Source organism: Hirundo rustica, chromosome Z (genome assembly GCF_015227805.2).
Source record: "Hirundo rustica isolate bHirRus1 chromosome Z, bHirRus1.pri.v3, whole genome shotgun sequence".
Lineage (NCBI taxonomy): Eukaryota > Metazoa > Chordata > Aves > Passeriformes > Hirundinidae > Hirundo > Hirundo rustica.
This window is the reverse complement of record NC_053488.1, coordinates 28,955,293-28,976,992: the sequence shown is the minus strand read 5'-3', so window position 1 is coordinate 28,976,992 and position 21,700 is coordinate 28,955,293. Positions and strand designations below refer to the sequence as shown.

Below are 21,700 nucleotides of genomic sequence, written 5' to 3'. Positions count from 1 at the left end.
TGGTTAATCTGAGTAGCTTTCCCTTGTACTGAGACCTTGTAGATTAACACACCATGCTGAAGAATATAAGTTCTTCAATAAATTCTAAATATATATAAAGGCAAATTAAGTCTCTTTAACATATAATTTCAATTCCTACACAATGTATGATTGCTTAGAAATACAACCTAGTTTTCTTTGACATCTACTGAGAACTTTTGTCTATTATGGCCAGCGTAAGTGAGAAAGATAATCATTTACTTCCCTAACTCATGTTTATTTATTGGCCACTCCAAATAATATCTAAGGTTCTAAAATTTCAATTCCTGCATCATCCTCTGGTCTTCATCAAACCATATACAGTCCCTAAAAAATTATGAAGAATATTTCTTACTCCAGGAAGCTCTGAACTGCTAAAATATCCTTTCATAAAGGCAGGTTCCTTCTAAAGTAAATGCATTAATACCACAAAAACAATTCCTATTCTCACTTGTTGTAAATTTAAATAATACATTCATGTCCAGCAAATAACTTGTATTCAATTTCTGCCTACATAAATCATGATAACATACCAGTAAAAACGTATTTCTAAAAGCAACAAAATCCTGAAAACTACCCTAACAAACAAAAGATTAACTTTTAAAAAGAGAAAGAGGGGAAATATAGGAGAAACAAAAGAAAAAAAGAAAAAAAAGAAGAAAAAATAAGTCTTTAATTTTTTTCCCCTCATTTTGCTTTATTTCAAATTTCAACAAACTATGTATATTTTACACACTAGGGAATCCCTCAAAAAACAAAACTGCAGTGTGTCACCTGACTTTACACACTTACTTCTACAATATTACCAGTCTCTCAGCAGGGAACAGTTAATTGACCAGTCTCAGTAATGACCAGTTTTGAGAAAACTATATCAATTCTAACTTGCGTTCAAAAGTCCTACATTACCAGTAAACTCCTTGTATCTTGATTCTTAAGTTTCACAATATCAACAGAATTCAATCTGATCACCTGAATAATCTTCTGTGGTGTTTTAGCACATATTCATGTATTTTCAATTGTTTACCACTGGTGACAAAACAGAACAGAGACAGCAATGCTAAATAGTTCAAACACTGGTTTTAGTAACCAACTAATTCACTTAAGAGTTGTGTAAGGGTAAAAAAATAGGTAAAGCAAGGCATTTTCATTATTAATTGTATTTCTAACATAAACGTTTGCTGATCATTTACAGAAAAGTTCTATATTCATTAGACTCATTAATACTTTCAAGCTGCAAATAGTGCATCTATATAACACTTTAAACACATATTTTTGTACTTCACTTCTTTGCTGTATCATCTTGGTTAGCAGAACACCCAAGAATAACAAGTACAATTAGCAGCTTACACTAATGACAGGGAGACCCACTGTGCATTATCTTAGGAAAATGAGAGATAAATAAACATAATAAATAAGCAACTATGCTGCTTCAAAGCACTTTAACACAACATCATTTTTAATAACTTTGAAAATGCTTAATCACACATAAACTTGAAAGGCAAGCATAACCACAGGCCAGGCAAACACACAAATCTGTGCCCACATACAAATGCACTGAAGAAACAATTTGGAAAGCAAGATTATTTTACTATTAAGTATCTTTCCAACCCATGCACACAGTCAGGAATAGTCATAAGTGCAGAAACAACTCGTGGAAAAATTCCAAGACTTTCTTACTGCAATTTTACCACAGTAAAGAACATTGTTTGAAGAACAACAAAATGTACCAATAAATCAATCACAAATGAACTCTGATGAGATAAAATGACAAAATGAGAGCCCAGAAAGCACCTCAGATCACAAACTGCTGGAGATTTCTGCCTAGTTTATCAAAATCCCATATAATTGTGATCCCAGCTATAACAGTGAAGTGCAATTAGCTCACTGCTTTTCAAGCGGTTGCTCTGATAGAGAATAATTTACTTTCAAAAAAGCCTTTAGAATAATCAAGTCCAACCACTAACTCAACATTGCCAAGGTTCCTAGGAACCCTGGCCAATGCCTGGCAATCCTTTCCATGAGGAAATGTGGGCTAATATCTTATCTAAACCTCCCCTGCTGCAAGTTGAGACCATTTCCTCTGGTTCTATTGCTTATGAATTAAAGAAAAGCCCAACCCCCACCTCATTTTCAGGTTCTTTCAGCTAGTGGTAGAGAGGGAGAAGGTCTTTCCTTATGACAAATTATCTGACAGCACTTACTTGGTACTAGTGCATTACCAGCAGCTGAAATACTTTGAACAAAAAACCCTTCTACTTAGTAAGTCAACACCAGATCAATCTTTCTGAATGAATTCACGTAAACTAAATGTTAAAGTTCAAAACCTGGTATTTAAGGCTACCGTTTAGAGAGTTTTTGTCTGCACAGGTATTTGCAAAGACCTGTGTGAACTCTACTAGCTAAATTTCTGCAGCTTTTCAGTCTGGTGTTAATTATGGCAAATACCTGTAATTAGCTCTACAGCCTGGCTTTCATCTTCTCCCCCCTTCAACATTTCCAGTAACCTTCAGTTTACATGACTTCTCCCTCACATGCACAGATGCAGACCTAAATTGCATAAGAAAATGCATGCATATCACCTTGGCTTAAACTTACCTTAAACTTTCTTTTCAAACTGCTAATAGTCCTAAAAAGTGTGGGGAAAATAATAAAGTGATAGCAATAAATCTTAACACAGCGTTGATGGCCTCAGTTCACACAGCCAGTCTTTCATTCTGGATTGCTCTTCACATGGGCAGTTCTATCAGTGGGCAACTCCCTTGCCAGAAAATTATTATGTGTGCATCCAAGTTTGAGACTGTGTGTCAGTGGTGCACAGACACTAGCTAATAGGGAGAAGCTCCATAGCATGGATGCCCAAGGAAGTTACAGGTTCCTCCTGTACTTTAGTAACCATCCCATAAGCCTCAGAAGGTAGTGTTAGCAGCTTCTGAGGCAAGTGGAGCAAACAAGTACCTATATTGTTTTAGGACTATATGAGGGCTATTCAGGTTGGATTTGCTAAGGGGACAAAAGAAAAATTCAAGTAAAATTGCACTGTTGTCCTTCTAATAAATATTCTTCTCTATACCATACCTTCATGGAGAAAAAAAAAATTATTAAATGCTTTTGGTTTAATAAATGTATATGAGTGTTAATTAACATGCCTTTTATTCACAGTCATTTTATGAACAGCTCTGGAAGGTAAAAGAAGATTACTGAATCTTAATTAAAAACAAAAATCCAAATGAACTGCAGAAGTATAATCAATACAAATTACATTATTTAAATAGAGCAAATTTAATTAAAGGCATTCACATTAAATTTATTCTCTTTGGATTCAAAGCTTTTCCAAGTAAAACTGTTTTGTAACAATTTTATAAGCAGCACAGCAGTCAGTAAAATTCCAAATTATTCTAAATAACCCTTATGTACTAGACACATCATTTTTATGAAACAAAGTACTGATTAGGTTACATATTGGAGTTCAGCAACAAAGTTGGGGTAAGAAAAATCCACTTCACTCTCTAGACTTATTCTATATAAAGTTAATGCACTATCACTGTCCACTTGATTGTGCAGACCCATAAGCAATTGAACAGTTCTATTCAAGTTATCAACTCTCTCCACTCACAAGTACCTGATGAGTACATGGCAGAATATCTGGCCCACAGAAAATATGAATCTGAAAAACACAAGCAGCATTTCTCACACAAGTTGCAGAGTAAAAAAACTGCAGGAGATTCCTGCAGGAGACTACCAGTACCCACTGGTAGTCATTACTAACAGTAAAATTCTGTTTGAAATGAAATATAATTTGTTTTTTAGAGATGGGGAATAATGCTAGCTGTCAGTAGGGCATAAACATGCTCTGCACCTTCCAAAAGTCAGAAATAGAAAGATATCTCAGCAAGCTGAGCAATATTGCAAATACTGTATATAAAGATGCCTTACTGAAATCTTCTAAACTAAGACTGTGCATCACCTCTTTATTTATATTTACTTACTAGTGCTAACTCTTTCTGACCACTTTGCAAGCAGGGGACAGGGGGAAATCAAACAGTCAAATGATTTTGTAAAAGGACAGCAGCGATACTGTCTTTTGTGGGATGCTCTCAACTGTTCGGTTTGGTTTGTTTTACAGGACATTCAGGACTTAGAGACCATAAACAGAAAAACTATGTAACTGTCCTGTTTCAAAAATATTATCAACCGTTAAGTCATATACAAAGAGTTGCTGATGAATGTTCTACCTATAAACACATGAAACATTTTTACAATAGGGCATTTCCTTTTTTTAAACAGATAGTAAGAGAACCGCTTTATAACAACTACAAATAAACCAATAATTTCATAAATAAAACTACTTTTATAAGGAAAAATTCAATTAGGATGCTCTTGAAACATATTTTTTAAAATATAAACTATAATATAAATATAATACAAACTTTAAATAGTGGCAAGTAAAACACTTATAATTTTTAACTGCTACTGCAAAGAGAATTCTGAGAAGAAAGGCCCTGTAAACGTACCTCTCCTGAGCCCCTAATTATTACCTTCAAATATCAAACCTGCACGATTGCATATGATACAACTGGAAAACAAACTACCATGTCCAGAATCTCACATAAATTTAACAAGGATTATGGGGTATAGATGTGTGAGGATCAAGAAGTTGTGACTAGCAATAAGAATATACAAGGGCCCATATCTAACCACTGCTTTATTAAGGCACCAGCAATTACATTCTAATTACGCAGAACACAAACTTTTACTAAAAACAACTTAATTCTAACTTACTTCTTTCTAACCAAACTATGAAAATTTGATTTTAAATGTATCTGCTACAGCTTTAGAGAAAACGTCAAAATTTTTTCTCTCCAGATCTGGACCAAGACCAAGACAGATGGATTTTAAAGGCACAACCACCCCAAACTCTCATAACATTTCTGCATTAAGAAAGAAGTCCAGTATCTGGTTATTGTTCTGCAGTCTGGTCTAAAATAATAATAATAAAAAAAAACACTTCTGATTTTCCATAAATTTAGCTATTTCACTTTTAATATCCTACTTATTCTTGTTCAGGGTATTAAACAACACTTGACACCACTCCCTGTAGGAAATTGAATGCATGATGCAGGCAGGTATTTATTTGAGACTAATCTTTCAGGACACAGGTAAAAAATATTTATCCTCTATAGACAACCATGATCAAATAGAAAAAGCATTGAAATAGCAAGCACAGAAGTTCTATGTGCCCCTCCCTCAGTCCTTTAGATGTCTCACTTTTCTCAAGATCATAGTTTCAGTGCCTCAGGAACCCATGTCTGTTTTCTCCACTGCTTATTCTCTCTCTCTACTTCATAGGTCCTGCATCTTTTCCACACACACTCTTCCTCTGTTTTGGGGTAGAGGATTGTCTGAAATTGAGTTGAAGATAGTTGCTACTATACAGATCCAGTCATATGATGTAGCTTACTACTCGTCTCATCTTTATTCAAATCTCCTCTATCTTAAATGAAGGATATATTCCCTATCCCAAAATTTGAAATTTAGCCAGGCCCACAATTTAACTGCATGTGAATAAAAAACTAAAAACAAAATTCTGTGTATTTTGTTCACAACATTACTTGACCAGGTTAGCTTTCAGTTAAACCCGTGTAACACTGAAGTCAACTCAAACCATAAACGCCTGTAATCACATCAAGCAAAATGAAAACAGTCATACTCTTACTCCTTGCAAACTCTAGCACAGAATATCTTTAACATCATTATTATCTTTTTGCAGCTATGTTCAATGCAGGGCAATCCCATTTCAACATTTTTTCTAAATTTTTTCTAAATTTTCTACTTTTCTGTTATTGTCATCCTGAGGCTACATCTGATAAAAATATCACCAAATGTTTATTTTCAGGAACACTCAGTATTTTTTTAAAAATCTGACCTTTATCATAACACTCTTAGTATTTCTTTAACAATTTTTTTCAGGACAAGAGCATTTTAGCAATTCCTCTACCTCCAAGTAGTTTGCTTTACAATCACAGATACAACAGACACATGATATGCAGATTTTAGGTCAGGTGTCTATGTCTGTTATAGTGTCCTTCTACTGACGATTGATGGAGACACGGGAAGACTGATTCAGTGATCAGAATTCAATTTTACTCAGGTTCCCCAAAAGCTTATATACCATTTCAGGAAGGTTAATAATTTTCCACTACAATAATTAAGTTAACAGATCATACCTACAACTCATACATTTACAACATGTTAAGTTTGCAGAGGGTTGATCAAATCATCTCTCTTCCCATAAACAGGTTTAATCCCATCTTCTGTAACCTTCAAGGCTTTGTTTCTTCCGGCCATGGCATCCTGGTTATCAAACCAGCCATGCTAATCAAGGCCGTCTTACTCTCTGTCTTGTTTACTCCCACATCCCTCTTGAGGGTTTTCTAGTTCTGGTAAGATTTTGCCTCCCTCTTTTTCTTTACCCATCTTGAAACTTGTATAAAATACAGTAACCCTGACAACCACCCCTTATTCTTTAGTTCAACACAATTGACTAAAAACACTCTTCCTTTACTTCATTCATGCAAGACCTAGCACATTATTTCTTTATCCTCTTCCTACCACCCCTTGGAACTACACTTACACCTTAAAGGGAATCTGACATGAAGTAAGAATAGATATAAGACTCACTTTTGGCCAAGGCAGAATTCTCTACAGCTTCTAAGTCTATGGAATTTCTTCAGCAAAATTTCAACAAAACATGAAGTCATGTCAACTTACATATCTCATTCACACAAAAAAGAAATGTAACTATGAATTTTGTGAAGATTTTGCCAGAATGTATTGCATGTAGACTCACTTAAACCCCACTACCCACTCAAACAGCTATCCAATAAGGCTCAGAGAACATCAGCATCACCTAGTACACTGTTTCATATCACAGCGTAATTTTAAATTCCAACATTAAAACTAATTTAAATCATCTGAGTTGAATTTCATTCATACATGTAAAGAACATAAAAACCAACAAGTAACCTGATTTGCAATAAAGTACTGCAATTATTTTTAACTTTAGATACACCTGCCAAAATAGTAACTTACAGTCTGTTTCAAAGACATTCAACAGATATACGAAATGTCTCCTATCTGTTTTTGGGGGGGGGGGTTTTGTTTGTTTTGGTTTTTTTAGTAAAATCTTGAAATATAAGACTGATTCTTATATCCTAAATAACAACTTAATGCCTGATACACTAATCCCAGTATATCAAACACCCTGAAATCTCCTACAAAAAAGGGGGAGAAGAAGATAGAGAAGGGGATTTTGTGGGGGAACTTTCGCCTGTAACTGTAACTTTCGCCTTTAAGAGTAAATTTTTACAAACTTCCTTGTGGTGGTGTGTTTTTAAGTTACTCTCCCAATGGTTTATTCTTGTAACCCCCCCAAAATGTTTGGTTTACCTGTCCTTCACCCCCTAGATCCACCTGCTACCTCGTTTACATCACGTCAATCCTCCCTAGCATTGCCCTTATTTCCAGAGGGTTCTCTATCAGTCCTAAACCCTGCCTGGGAATTCCTGTTTTCTTCAACATCACGTTGGTGCATGTGACCCTTTCCACTCCCCTTGCCTTCCCGATAGGCTGTCAGACTGTAAGTCCCTCCTCATCCCACTCCCCACTGTATCCCTGATTGGCTGGTATCTTCCCCGTGTTCCTCCCCTGTTTGAAAGAAGCTGTAAGCGCAGGATTTTCAGATTTCCCCTTGGGGGAATAAACCTTTGAGAAGCACGTGGGAAACCCTCTCCTTGTCCTTTACTCTGAGTCAAGGCGCATCACAACCAAGAGCTGTTAAGAGCAGGCAGCGCTGCTCCACACCGCTACCCGAGCCCGATCTGGACCTGGGAGCGGCCACTCTCGGCTGAGAGCCGGGTGTGTGTGAGCTAGCCAGGTGTCTCCGGCCCTGGCGTCACTTCCTCAATCCAATGGAAACAAAAATGTATAAAGGTTACGTTTCTTCTCTACATGTATCAGAGGTTCATCCCATAGCAACTCATCGTAATGCATCAAAATACCCAGACCTCTGTGTCTTTCTTATATATTGTGACTGTTCACAACAAACCTTGAAAAAACCACTGAAACACTGCATTTACTGAACTGTGTTAACACATTCAGCATAAGCAACAGAAGTAACTTCATTGGAATAATTTGGAAAATCCAACTATAAGCACAATGAGAACAAGATAAATTATCTTTTTATTTTTCATTCCAGTGTTTGCTGGATTTTTCAAACTGGACTGCCCTCTAGAAGCAGGCACTGCTTCCTAAGGCAAGCTAATTTTTTTTACATATAAATACATAAAAATGTATGAAACTTCATGTCAAAATTTTCCCTCAGAATTCCAAGAACATGGGATGTTACACGGCAAAGGTGAGATCAGGTGATTTTGTTGTTAAGATCTGAAAGATAGTAATTTATCTGATAAGGTTGTTGAACATGCAAGAACGTATTACAGAGAACAAACAGAGAGTCAGTCTTAACTGCACTTACTTGATTACATTAGATATAAAAGAATGAAGTAACTTACTTCACTCTCAGGATTGAATGCAAGGTCTTATAATAAACCATATGGAAGTGCACTTTCTCTAAAAGTTTAACATGCCTTTTTTTGGTGTTAATATTTTATCTGAATTAAGAGCTGTCTCTATGTATCATCAGAAAAAGATGACACTTTCAAGGTGATTGATTATACCTTTTTCTGCAGCAACATGAAGGCTGTTCACACTTCAGGCAGAAAGACAAACCTTAAAAACTGAATACAACCACATTAGCACTGACGTCTTAATTCAATTTTTTTTGTTATAAAACATTTCAGAAAATTATTTCTCCTCCTTTTTGTAAAGCAGAGTGGTATGTCTTGTTCTGGGTTTCATCCAAAATCAAACCAGTGCAAGTTAGACAGTTCATTTAAGACCCTTTTCAAGACTTTCAAAGATTAGTAATTTCTAACTAGTAGTATATGAACAAGTTCTACACATTCAAGTAGCAAGCAAGCGGGGAGACTAAACATGCAGCTGAGGCATCTATCTGCCTGTGTTCAGCTGCTGTTTCACATACCTGCTAGGCTACGTAAGCTCACTGGTACTAGAAGTAATGCCTACACTTTGTTCACTGTGGTGTAGTTACCGCAGGATGTATCTAATTTATTTCTTATCATTCATAGATGCTTTCTCTACTACTCTAAATCAAGGATTTTGAATTGTGCATTTATATTTTGTTGAGGGTTAGACTTGTTTCTTTTTTATGTATAGAATTTTTTCCCATAGGTTGCTAGGAAACTACTGGGTACTTACAGGTACCTAAGCAGAACAAAGGGGCCAAAGGAGAGGAGTTGTAGCACCTGGTTACACTCCTTTGGGTCTCTGGGAGTTTCTCTTGGAGGGGAAAGATACCACAAGTTTTGGGGCAGGTAAAGGATGGGGCTGGGGGCAGCTAAGCTCCGTCTTGCTCCCGGCTTTTGGAGACAGGACAGCCGTGTGCTGCTTGCTGTGGGAGGAGTTCACTGTCACCACCGAGTCCAGTCCTGGGAAATCTACCATCATCTGCTCATGTGCCCAGGAATTCTGAGCTTGCCTCCTCCTGCCCTGCTGGAGCTGGGCCAGCCTGTCCTCCTGCTGGAGCTTCTTCAGCACTGCTTTGAGGCTTTTTGCTGCTCTGTGGCCCCACACTGCCCGGACCTGCCAGAACATCCCTGCCGCTCCAGCTACCACGAGCAGAGCTTGTGACAGATCTCATCCACCAGCCCAGGATTTTCCACCATTCCAGCTTGGTGCTCTTCGGAGTCCGGCAGGAGCACCGAAATCAGACTGCACCGGGCTGTGTAAAACAAAGCCCCTCGAGGTTCCTGGTTCTGTTCATTATTAATGCTGTAGTTGTTTTTGTTTGTTTGCCTTGTTACACATACTAGTAAAGAACTGTTACTCCTATTCCCATACCTCTGCCTGAAAGCCCCTTTAATTTTCTAAATTATAGTAATTTGGAGGGAGGGGATTTGAATTCTCCATTCTAAGGGAGGTCCTGCCTCTCCCTAGCAGATACCTGTCTTTCAAACCCAGAGATATTTACAGTGTTTTCTTTCAGAAGTAGGAAATAAATAAATCATGTGTTTCAAATCTATTATACTGCTACTCTTCTTCATTTTTGGATAATATTCCCCAGACTCTCAGAAAAACAGAGAGAAAATTGCAAGTACATGCTTATCTCTACAATGTTTGGCCTGAGCCAAACTAACAACTCCTTGTAGCTGGTACTACTACAGTACAAACTGCAGGAGCAGCAGAGGTATAGATGGTCCCAGTAGACACATTAGTTAATTGAGTGAAAATCATCCTTATATAAAGTTTTATCTCTATATACAAGAGATTAATTTTTTTAAAAAAATATGAAAGCAAAAACAATCCAACAAAACCCACTAACAAACAAAACAATAAAAGATAATTTGAGTTCCAAACCATGTCAAAGACAACTGAAATTGCACAGAGGAACACAGCAGAATGGTTTCTAGTATCTTGAACTCTCTTGATGGTTCAAATGCAGCGTTAAAATGGATTCAAATTAAATAAATTAATACAGGCATGCAACTAGCACATGTAGCAGTATTTGGGGGTTTTGCTTTATAAGAAGAAAGGTTCAGGCTGGAGATTTTAAGAGAACTTATTATATTATTATATTTAAGAAACCTTTTGGCCTATCACAATAGGTCACCACCCAGTGCCAAAATGCTAAATTAATCTAGCAAGGATAGAGAACTGACTTCCTCTCGGAGTACAAGAATGCAGTCAACCTTTAAAATGAGTCTTACATTTGCAGAGGGTACAAATAAAAGGAATACAATGACTGGTGACTCAGTTCAGTTGCCCAGGCATTGACACCTGAACCATATTCTGGTATATATGATGTCTGATGGAGTTCTAAATATCACACTGGATTCCTGGAGATCTGTACTCTTCGCCTAGACAGAGGAAGGAAAAATATCTGAGCTGGTGTCAGACACCTGTGTTTCAGCAGCTGATTCAAGCCCCAAGAGGCTACTTTGTGAAACTCATATTTATTAAAATAATTTCTTGGTTAAATTCCACTTTCTTTAAAAACCTGGAATAAAAATAATCTCTCTCTACAGGCTGTAACATTAATACATAGACAGAAATTTACATAGTGGTAAAACTTCTTCCTTAGCAAATTGATTATAAATATAATCTGCATGCTCACTAAAAGTAAGGAAAGACAAACTGTATTGATTTGCTCCCATTTTTAAATAAATTATACTCTGAAAAGGCCAGTTTATTGTAAATTACTGGCTTTTTCTTTAAAAAGAAAGTTAAGTGAAAGCCACTATAAAACAAAAACTTCTAAACATCCACCAAGTATACCAACTTGGTACATTTTTTACTTTGATAAATGGAACCTCTTAGGGTAAAAAAGGGAAGATTAGATTCCATCATTTCCAGTCACTCACAGTTTTCAGAATGTACTCCAACATTTAAAATGTTACTTTACAGAATTCTCATCTCCTTACTTAATCAAAACTTCATGTAAGAAAGAAGTGGTAGTATCGTTGGTTCAACTTTTTTTATTAAGTAAACATGCAGCAGCTTGCATGAGAGCCCTGTGCCAGAAATATACATGCATAATGCCATTTACATGTTCTCTACATCACACAGAAAAAGGTTGTGCTATAGTGTTGGAAAAGATCCACAAGAATACACTACTCACAGACAACATCAGTACTTGCACATAACATAGCTCAGACTGTGTGCAGGAAGATGAGAATACCACCATATGACATTTTGTATGATTTTATAACCAGATGCTCTACCAAAAGGGGAAGATTCAAAAAAACAATAGATTATTCTACTAGAACAGGTAAAAGTATTGTGGTTATTACTATTCTTTTCTACTTCTAAAAACTTGTTCTTAATTCAAAATGTTACAGAACTAGAAATCTAGAACTGTGCAAGCTACTGCCCTGTGGGAGACTGACAATCTCCCATTCCAGCAATAAATTTTAATAGCTGCTGTTCTGTGGAAATTTTGAGTTTGTGATTTACACAAATCTCTTGTGATACAAGAGAAAATTCCATGACAACTGCAAAGCTGAGAGTGGCACTGTGATTATGAAGTGAAATGTCAAAATGCAAAATGCACAATATTTGCTCTGAAGTAGTGTATTAACAGTCCAGACCAGAAATGGAAAGCATGTCTGGTTCCGGAAACCTTGTAAAACTTCATCAGCAGACAAGTCAATGATATAAGGTTGCTAATTATGATTTAGCAAGTAAAAACATTGATTTGTACAGCATGAATGATGCTGATATTGTTGCAGATTGGTATGAAATATATCAACATACATTATTTTTAAAAAGTTTTGAAAATCAAACAAAAAAAAAGTTGATAGATTAATAACTCATGAGCATATACACACAGCTATTTGTGACATTCAGTACTAAGACACTGCAGTTGGGGTAGGGAGACACTTTTTAAACCTAGACCTTTAAATTTCACTCACCTACATTAAAAAAAAAAATAGTACAACTGAGTTGGGATTTTTTTTTTTTTTTTTGGTACATTTTATTGTACAAAAGCAACCTAAACAAAATCCTCATTAAAAAAATATATTATCTCAATAAATTTTGAGAGGTGGAAGCATTTTTGAGCAGTAAGTATCATTTCTCCTTTGATAAAATCAGTTAAATCATATATATTGTGTCTCAATATATATTTCAAAATAAATAGGCTGTTTGGATAACATAAGGTGGACGGGGCTATTTTCAAGACAATGCGTCTTGTACCCAAATAAATCAAGATATTAAATAACTTCCCTTTGAAACAGTCAGAACTGCTTGAGGCTGCTGCAGCACAAAAACAAAATATCTTCACATGGGTCTTGAAACAGTCAAGCTGAAAATCTAAGGCAAAGTTTCATTTAACAGCCTGTCAGTTTTTTGATGTGAAGCTAATGAATGCAGTGGCAAACAAATCCATCAAACCTAACATCAAAACAACTGCACTTCATCCCACCAAAGGGAAAAATACAACCTGCAGGCCAGCACTTCGATCTAACCTATCCACAGAAAATACGTTGCTAAGCAGCTACCATTGAAGAATGCATGAGTAATTACTGACTTAATTTTATGAAAGAGAGCAATAATCTTAAGTATCCCTAGTTTCAAGTAGAAAAGGTTGGTAGACTTCTCAGGTTCTTCATATCAGCTAAACAACAAAAAGCTTTCCATCACCAGCATCTGAAAGCGTATCAGGTCTTAAAAGGAGCTGAAGCACAAAAGAAACATTACAATGACTAGTAAAATCACCTAGTGTGACACTTCCCCTGAGAGCACAGAGTAAAATTTACATACATTTATATTGAGTGAAAGTCACCAAGTGGTCCCATAAAATGGGATGCAGCAAGAGCAACAAGACCATTATTAGAAATGCCAGTACTTTCTCTGAAAGCTTGTGAAAGCACGGACAAGGGGTGTCTGAGAGTTGTGAGAGAACTGACAAGAATTTGGAAAAGCATCAGACAAGGGTCCTTTTTTCAGCCAGGACAGAATAAAGTTTCTTCCTGGTAGCCTGTACAGTGCTGTGTTTTGGATTCAGTATGAGAATAATACTGATAACACACTGATGTATTTTGGTTTTTGCTCAGTAGCACTTACTCTAAACATCAAGGACTTTTCAGTTTCCCATGCTCTGAGCAGAAGAGGATTCACAAGAAGCCAGGACAGAGCATGACTGGGACACCTGATATGAACTAGACAGAGGGATGTTTCACACCACAGAATGTCATGCCCAGTATAAACTGATGAGAATTGGCTAGGAGGGGCCGATCATGGCTGTGGGAGGAGTCTGGCATCAGTCAACAACTTTCTCTTGGATTTTATTCCTTTCTCTCTTCTTGCCTCCCATTTAATTCTTACTATATTATCATAATAGCTTATTTAAATTATTAAACTGTTCTTACCTCAGTCCAGGGGCTTACCTTTTTTCTTTTTTCTTTTTCCCCCAATTCTCCTCCATATCCTACCAGGGACTGAGGGGAGCAAGCACTTTGTTTCAGGATGGAGTTAACCAAGTCAGGGAGGGGACTGAGGGGATTAAAACAGAAACCAGAGGAAAATGAAAGGAAATAAACTAAAATAATCCTAACTGTATAAAGAAGAATTAGAAAGCCCTAACCAAAACTGCTAATATCACCAGTTTCCTGTACACATGGAAGAATTATGTGTAAATATTTCTATTCACCAATACTGCAGCAACTTTTTTTCCCCATGCAAGTTACCTTCTCAGCACAAATCAAAGCAGATACCTAGAAAACACACAAGCTAATAGCCACTGATTCATCTTCTTTATCAACAGCAAAATCCACTGGAGTGAGGAAACTGAAAAATGCACTTCATGAAGCCACACATTTCCAGACTACTCAAATCAATGTAGCACCATTAGGAAAACAAGAAAATTCACAAAGGCCTGAAGGAACCTGCCAGCTGCCTCTATTTCATAGCATTTGATTATTTTTCTCAGCAATAAACAGCATTCAGCGAATGAAAGTTATAGGATGATGAAAATGATTATGAGTGTCTAAAGCTAAGAGTGCCTCCCATCCTCACGGAAGAACAAACACGACTATACTTGTAGCTAGCACTAGCACTACGTCCCTTTGTTTCACTAAGCTGTGATATATCCACACACCAGCACTTCACCAAACTCCCTCTGCACCACATCCTTTTGCCACGCATCTCAAGGAGAGGATGACTAACTTGCTCTTTCCACCAGGATCTCCTATTTCTCTTCCTGTGTCTTCTTGCCAATGGAAAAAGACAGCAAGAACTACACTGTTTCTTCTCTGGACCTGGGAATTTTTTAGTATGCCAGTTACCTCTTCAGTTGTGTTATTTGAGAGGTTGTTTTGATTCTTTATCTATTTTTTACTTCTGCTTAATTCTGTACAACTTAATTTTGTCCAAAAGCAAGCTAAAAACAGTAGCTGAGTTGTAGCAAGCCACACACTGGAGATGCCATCTAGTACTTCTTTTGTACGTTGTCCTAAGGCTTTGTTCCGTTTCAGCAAGAACAGTTATCTTCTTCTCAGTAACTATTACAGTGCTGTACTTTCAATTCAGAATGAGAATGGTGGCAACACCCTATGTCTGGGGTTTTGCTAAGTTGTGTTTATCCCATGTCAACAAACTTTTTATCCTTTTCTGGTGCTCCACCAGCAAGGAGGTGAGCAAAAGAAACTGTGAGGGAGCACAACTAAGACAAGTGACTGGAACTGACCAAGAGCATACTTCACACCACAGAACATCATGCCCAGTATAAAAATTGGGGTGAGTTACCTGGAAGGGGCTCATCTAGGCTCAGGAAGAGGGGTCTGGCATTAGCCAGTAGTGAGTAATTGCATTGCGCAACACTTCCCGCTCCCCCCCCCACCCATTTTTATTATCACTATTGTCATTTAACATTTACCATTATTACTGTATTTTAACTTATTTTCAATTATTAAACCATTCTTATCTCAACATGCAAGTTTTACTTTGATTCTCCTCCCCCTTCCACTGTGCTGGGGAGGAAGAGAAGTGGAGTGCCTGTTGTTTCATCTCCAGCTGGGCTTAAAACCATGACAGTCTTGCACAAACTCTAGAAAACAAGCTGGAGGATACATGCCTGCTCTCAGGGTTCAGCTATTACAGGTAGTTAGGGGACACACAGTGAAACCAAGACACAGTGAAACCAAGTTTAGCATTTTTAAAGACAGAAAATCATTATTGGAATTTGTATTCACAGTCTTTGCTTCATCAAAGTGTCCAATACCAAGGGTCAAAAATATCTCTTATTTAACACTGCATGTGATTTCAGAGAATCTTTAGCACCATGTCATCTCATGCTGGAAAGCAGTATCATCACATAGCCTAAATATTTACTACAACTTTAACAAAAATCTTTGTTGGATTTTTTTCCGCACAAAATCAGTAACGAATATTGATTGTACTTCAGGATTTTTTTTTTCTTTTTCTAAGACAGAAATCCAGCTGTAAGCAATTAGAAACTATCCTATGAAAATAAAAGTGTTTCTGTAGGAAGACAAATAATCATTCTATTCTCTAAGGTGAATACAGCAATAAACTGACCTAGATATTGCCGCATTTTGCTGACACAGAAAATTTCTGGAGTACAATACAGAGGAACTACAGGATCCAAACCATTATTTTCAATTAAAATTCTTGCACTTTACACATAAAGAAAGAAAAGACAAGTCAGATGCAGTATCCATAGTCCAAAGAATGACAAATGAGAATGCAAGGTTTTAATTGGATGGGTTTAATGGGTTTAATGTACGGGTTTTGGGTTCAGACTTTTTGCTTTTTCTTTTACATGAAATTACTGGACCTGAAAATAAAACTGACTAGAACACTGGTAGCCTTTGGAGACAGCAACTTTTTACCTTTTTAATTAACACCTCTAGAAGTTTTATAATGTCGTGATACAAACTAGTAACAGTTATACTCAGTCCATGGAAGAGGATGGGGCATCAGATTCCCACTGAGGTCATCAATAGGATCACCGCAATGTCCCCACCAACCAACAAAAAGGAAACACAAGCTTTCCTAGGCGCCATAGGTTTCTGGAGGATGCACATCCCTGAGTACAACCAGACTGTGAGCCCTCTTTACCTGGTTACCCGCAAGAAGAATGATTTCCACTGGGGCCCTGAGCAGCAACAAGCCTTTGCCCAGATCAAGCAGGAGATCGCTCATGCGGTAGCCCTTGGCCCAGTCAGGACGGGACCACAGGTGAAGAACGTGCTCTACTCAGCAGCCGGGAACAATGGCCTGTCCTGGAGCCTTTGGCAGAAGGTGCCTGGGGAGACTCTGGGCCGACCACTGGGATTCTGGAGCCAAAGCTACAGAGGGTCCAAAGCCAATTACGCCCCAGCAGAGAAGGAAATCTTGGCTGCCCATGAAGGAGTTCAAGCTGCCTCAGTGGTGATTGGCACAGAAGCACAACTCCTGCTGGCACCTTGACTACCGGTGCTGGGGTGGATGTTTAAAGGAAACGTTCCCTCCACCCATCATGCCACCGACGCCACGTGGAACAAATGGATTGCCCTCATCACTCAGCGCGCCCGCACTGGAAACCCAAATTGCCCTGGGATTTTGGAGATAATTACAAACTGGCCAGAAAGTGAAAACTTTGGTCTCACAGATGAAGAGGAACAGGAACAAGTGACACGTGCCGAAGAAGCTCCACCATACAACCAACTGCCAGCAGAAGAAACACACTATGCTTTTTTCACAGACGGTTCCTGCCGCATCGTAGGGAAGAACTGGAAGTGGAAAGCAGCCGCATGGAGCCCCACACGACAGGTTGCACAAGCCACTGAAGGAGAAGGTGGGTCAAGCCAACTTGCTGAACTCAAAGCTGTTCAACTGGCCCTGGACATTGCTGAAAGAGAGAAGTGGCCAAAGCTCTACCTCTACACTGAATTGTGGATGGTGGCCAATGCTCTGTGGGGATGGCTGGACAGGTGGAAAAAGGCCAACTGGCAGCGTAGGGGAAAGCCAATCTGGGCTGCAGATGAGTGGAAGGACATTGCCACTCGGGTAGAGAAGCTACCTGGCAAATGTAGATGCCCATGTCCCCAAGAGTCAGGCTAATGAGGAGCACCGAACCAACGAGCAGGTAGATCAAGCTGCAAAGATAGAGGTGTCAAAGGTAGACTTAGATTGGCAACACAAGGGAGAATTGTTCCTAGCTCAATGGGCCCATGATGCCTCAGGTCATCAGGGCAGAGATGCCACCTATAAGTGGGCACAAGACCGAGGGGTGGATCTAACCATGGACAGTATTTCTCAGGTTATCCATGACTGTGAGACGTGTGCTGCCATCAAGCAGGCCAAGCGGATGAAGCTGCTATGGTATGGTGGGCGATGGTCCAAGCATAAGTATGGGGAAGCCTGGCAGATTGACTACATCACCCTTCCCCAAACACAGCAAGGCAAGCACTATGTGCTGACCATGGTGGAAGCCACGACTGGATGGTTGGAGACCTACCCTGTGCCCCACGCTACTGCCTGGAACACCATCCTGGGCCTTGAAAAGCAAATCCTGTGGAGACATGGTACCCCTGAGAGGACTGAGTCTGACAATGAGACTCATTTCAAGAACAGCCTTATAAACACCTGGGCTAGAGAACGTGGCAGTGAGTGGGTGTACCATATTCCTTATCATGCGCCAGCAGCCGGGAAAGTTAAACAGTGCAATGGCCTGCTTAAAACCACTTTGAAGGCACTGGGTGGGGGGACTTTCAAGAACTGGGAGAATAATTTAGCAAAGGCCACCTGGTTAGTGAACACTCGAGGTTCCACCAATCAAGCAGGCCCTGCCCAATCTGAGCCCCTGAGAACAAGAGATGGAGATAAGGTTCCAGTGGTGCACATGAGAGGAATGCTGGGAAAAACTGTTTGGATTAATTCTGCCTCCAGCAAAGACAATCCCGCTCCTGGGGTTGTTTTTGCTCAGGGACCTGGCTGCACATGGTGGGTGACGCAAAAGGATGGAGAGACCCGCTGCATACCTCAAGGGGACCTTGTTTTTCGGTGAACACTCTGACTGTATCTGTATTCATATTCACATGTATATTATTTAAAGGTTTAAATTCAATATAATATGTTGGTATGGGGGAAAAAAAAAATTGGAGTGGATAATGTTGGGGGTTAAGTTTTCCTGTGGAATTTTTCCCCCCATAAATTGCTAGGAGACTAAATACTGATAGTTAAAGGGTGCTTAACCCATAAAAAAGGTGTGGATCACTTAGTTTAGTGGGAGAAAAAGGCTCCCGGGAGCTGAGGGTGGTGGTTCTTTTTTTGGCTGCCCAGGTTTTCCAGGGAGGACGGTCAGTCAACTGGTGGCTGTGTGAAGTCCACAGTTGGCAGAGGAGTCCGGTCCATTTCATCTGCTGGAGTGCCCGGGAGTTCAGAGCTCTTCGCCTGCCTTGCTAGTTCTAGTTCAGCTCAGGTCCAGCCGCCGCAGCTTCTTTCAGCACTGCTCACTTTGCCTGTTGGGACACCCCCCTGCCTGCTGGGGACATCCCACCATTTCCAGCCATCAGCACCGAGTTTTCACCGTTTCGTTTTGGTGCTCTTGGGATCCCAAGAGATCAGACTGCCCAGGACTTGTGAGACAAAGGCCCTCGAGGTTCTTGGTTCTGTTTTATTATTATTATAATTGCTGTTGTTGTTTGTCTGTCCTGTTATATTTACTAGTAAAGGACTGTTATTCCTTCCCCCATAGCTCTGACTGAAAAGTGGTTATTTTTAATCTTCCAAATTATAATAACACGGAGGGAAGGGACTGGAATTCCCCATTCCTAGAGAGGCCCTGCCTCTCTCTAGTAGATAACCTGTCTTTTCAAACCAAGACATGTTGTGATAAAAACTAGTAACAGTTATACTCATGGTTTTCTAGAGAAACACTGTAACCAAGAAACAGAATAGTGTCATACAAAATCAAATTATATTTTCTTTTTTTTTTTTTTTGCATGATGGAATCTTAAGTATTTACAGAAAGCAATTCAATGCAATTTTACTTGAATTTTTCTTTTGTCCCCTTAGCAAATCCAACCTGAATAGCCCTCATATAGTCCTAAAACAATATAGGTACTTGTTTGCTCCATGTGGTGGTGCAGAACTGTTTTATTAGGTTTTTATAAGAAGTTTATGTTATGGTTCATTTCACTGTATCCCCAATGTTGTAACCCTTTTTGTGTTTTCTGTATAACAAGGTGTTTTGTGTCAGTCCTCCCACCCCCCTTGCTCTGGGGCAGCCTGTCTATCACTTTGAGGAGCCCTCCCTGATTGCAAAATCTTAGGGAGAGGGCTTCAGGTGGTAGGTCCCCTGGGGGGAATTCCTTTAGCTCTGGATTTTAGTGGTCCAAGGCTTGGGGGTGGGCACACCTTGTTACCCCCTGAATCCCCTGATTTGTTGTCTTGTTGTATCCTCCCTGGAACCCCTCCCCCACTTATAAGGGGTAGGAGGGAGATTCAAACTCTCTCAGCCACTCAGCTCTCAGCTCGGAGCTCACCGCTCCTCAGCTCTTCAGCTAATAAACATCTTTTAACCTGCAAAGCTGAGAGCCAGCCTTTTCTCTTTTGCTGCCATGCTGTCACGACACTATTGGTCTAGCTGCTGAGAAGCTGACCAGCAGGTAATAGCCTGCGTGCCCATCCGAACTGGAAACATCTGTGGCTGTGTTGACCTGGGCTAGCCAGAGGTCATCTCCCGCCTGGTGCGGGGACGGAACCAGACACAGCTCCACTTGCCTCAGAAGCTGCCAACACTACCTTCTGAGGCTTATGGGATGGTTACTAAAGTACAGGAGGAACCTGTAACTTCCTTGGGCATCCATGCTATGGAGCTTCTCCCTATTAGCTAGTGTCTGTGCACCACTGACACACAGTCTCAAACTTGGATGCACACATAATAATTTTCTGGCAAGGGAGTTGCCCACTGATAGAACTGCCCATGTGAAGAGCAATCCAGAATGAAAGACTGGCTGTGTGAACTGAGGCCATCAACGCTGTGTTAAGATTTATTGCTATCACTTTATTATTTTCCCCACACTTTTTAGGACTATTAGCAGTTTGAAAAGAAAGTTTAAGGTTAAGTTTAAGCCAAGGTGATATGTTGCTGTGTATTATTTGGGTTTATATTGTACTTCATTTTTATATTGCGTTTTGTAATGGTTTCTTCTTTACTCCCCTGTTCCTTTCAAGAATGTAACATACTGAGGTTTGTCCCTGACCCTTTTCCCTGCCCATTCTCCCACACTGGAATGTAATCCAACCCTGCTCCACTCCCACCTTATCTCTGATTGGGTAGCAGCTTGCCCACGCCTTTAGCCCCTCCCCTGAATATAAGCCAGAAAAGCACATGGAAAGCTCGCTTGACTCAGGGACGGGGCTCCAGACCCAGGTGGGGGCAGGACCACAGAAGAAAGACTGAATAAAGCCCTGATTTCCCCCTGGATCAAGTGCAGACCTTCCTTTGCCTTTGATCTCTCTCTAAAGGAAAAGGTTCACAGCTGCTCCTGGGTTTTTGGGGCCGTGAGGAAAAATCAGGCATGTGAGTCCAAAAAATGTGGCCCATCCATGCAGACAGACCCGTCAGGCTTGGCGTTTGCTGTGGAGCCCCCAAAATACCAGACTCCACAGAGAGAGTCTGTGGTTTTCCTCTGGATTTAACCCATCGGACTGCTGCAAAGAAGCCTCCCAAACAGCACACTTCTCCCAGAAGAAAGCAACCACTTGTGTGGCCAGCCGAACCTGGGAACTGAAAGTGGAAGTTCGTTTTGCACCAAAGGGTCAGTTTCAGGCATAAGGAGCGACTGGGAAGTTTTTGTCACCATGCTGGTTATTTGGTAAGTATTGCCACTCGGGAATCTTAGGAAAAAATCTTTCAGAGGCTTCAAATATCAGGGAAGGGTTTTTCCTTTGGGGGAAGGTTCTTGCCTTCAGGGCAAACCTTCAGGACTGATTTTAAAAGCCAATTGGTTTAAGCTGCGCAGCCCCTGAGTGGAGAAGGTAAAAGTTTCTCCTCACGGTTTTGTTTGGTTAGGGTTTTTTTGTTTGTTTTGGGAGT

The 21,700-nt window shown here is 39.5% G+C and overlaps 1 protein-coding gene across 10 annotated transcripts in view; it reads right to left on the bottom strand.

Moving 5' to 3' along the window:
- Positions 1-21,700, bottom strand: part of KDM4C (lysine demethylase 4C) — a 271,307-nt gene that overhangs the window by 183,244 nt on the left and 66,363 nt on the right. The window contains exon 9 of one of the 10 annotated variants that reach the window (XM_058424094.1): positions 14,097-14,148. The exons of the other annotated variants lie outside the window; for them this stretch is intronic. Coding sequence (XP_058280077.1) covers positions 14,137-14,148 — 12 coding nt within the window. The 3' untranslated portion in view covers positions 14,097-14,136. Of the gene's footprint in view, positions 1-14,096; positions 14,149-21,700 lie in introns of those variants that run through there. 10 annotated transcript variants of the gene reach the window in all.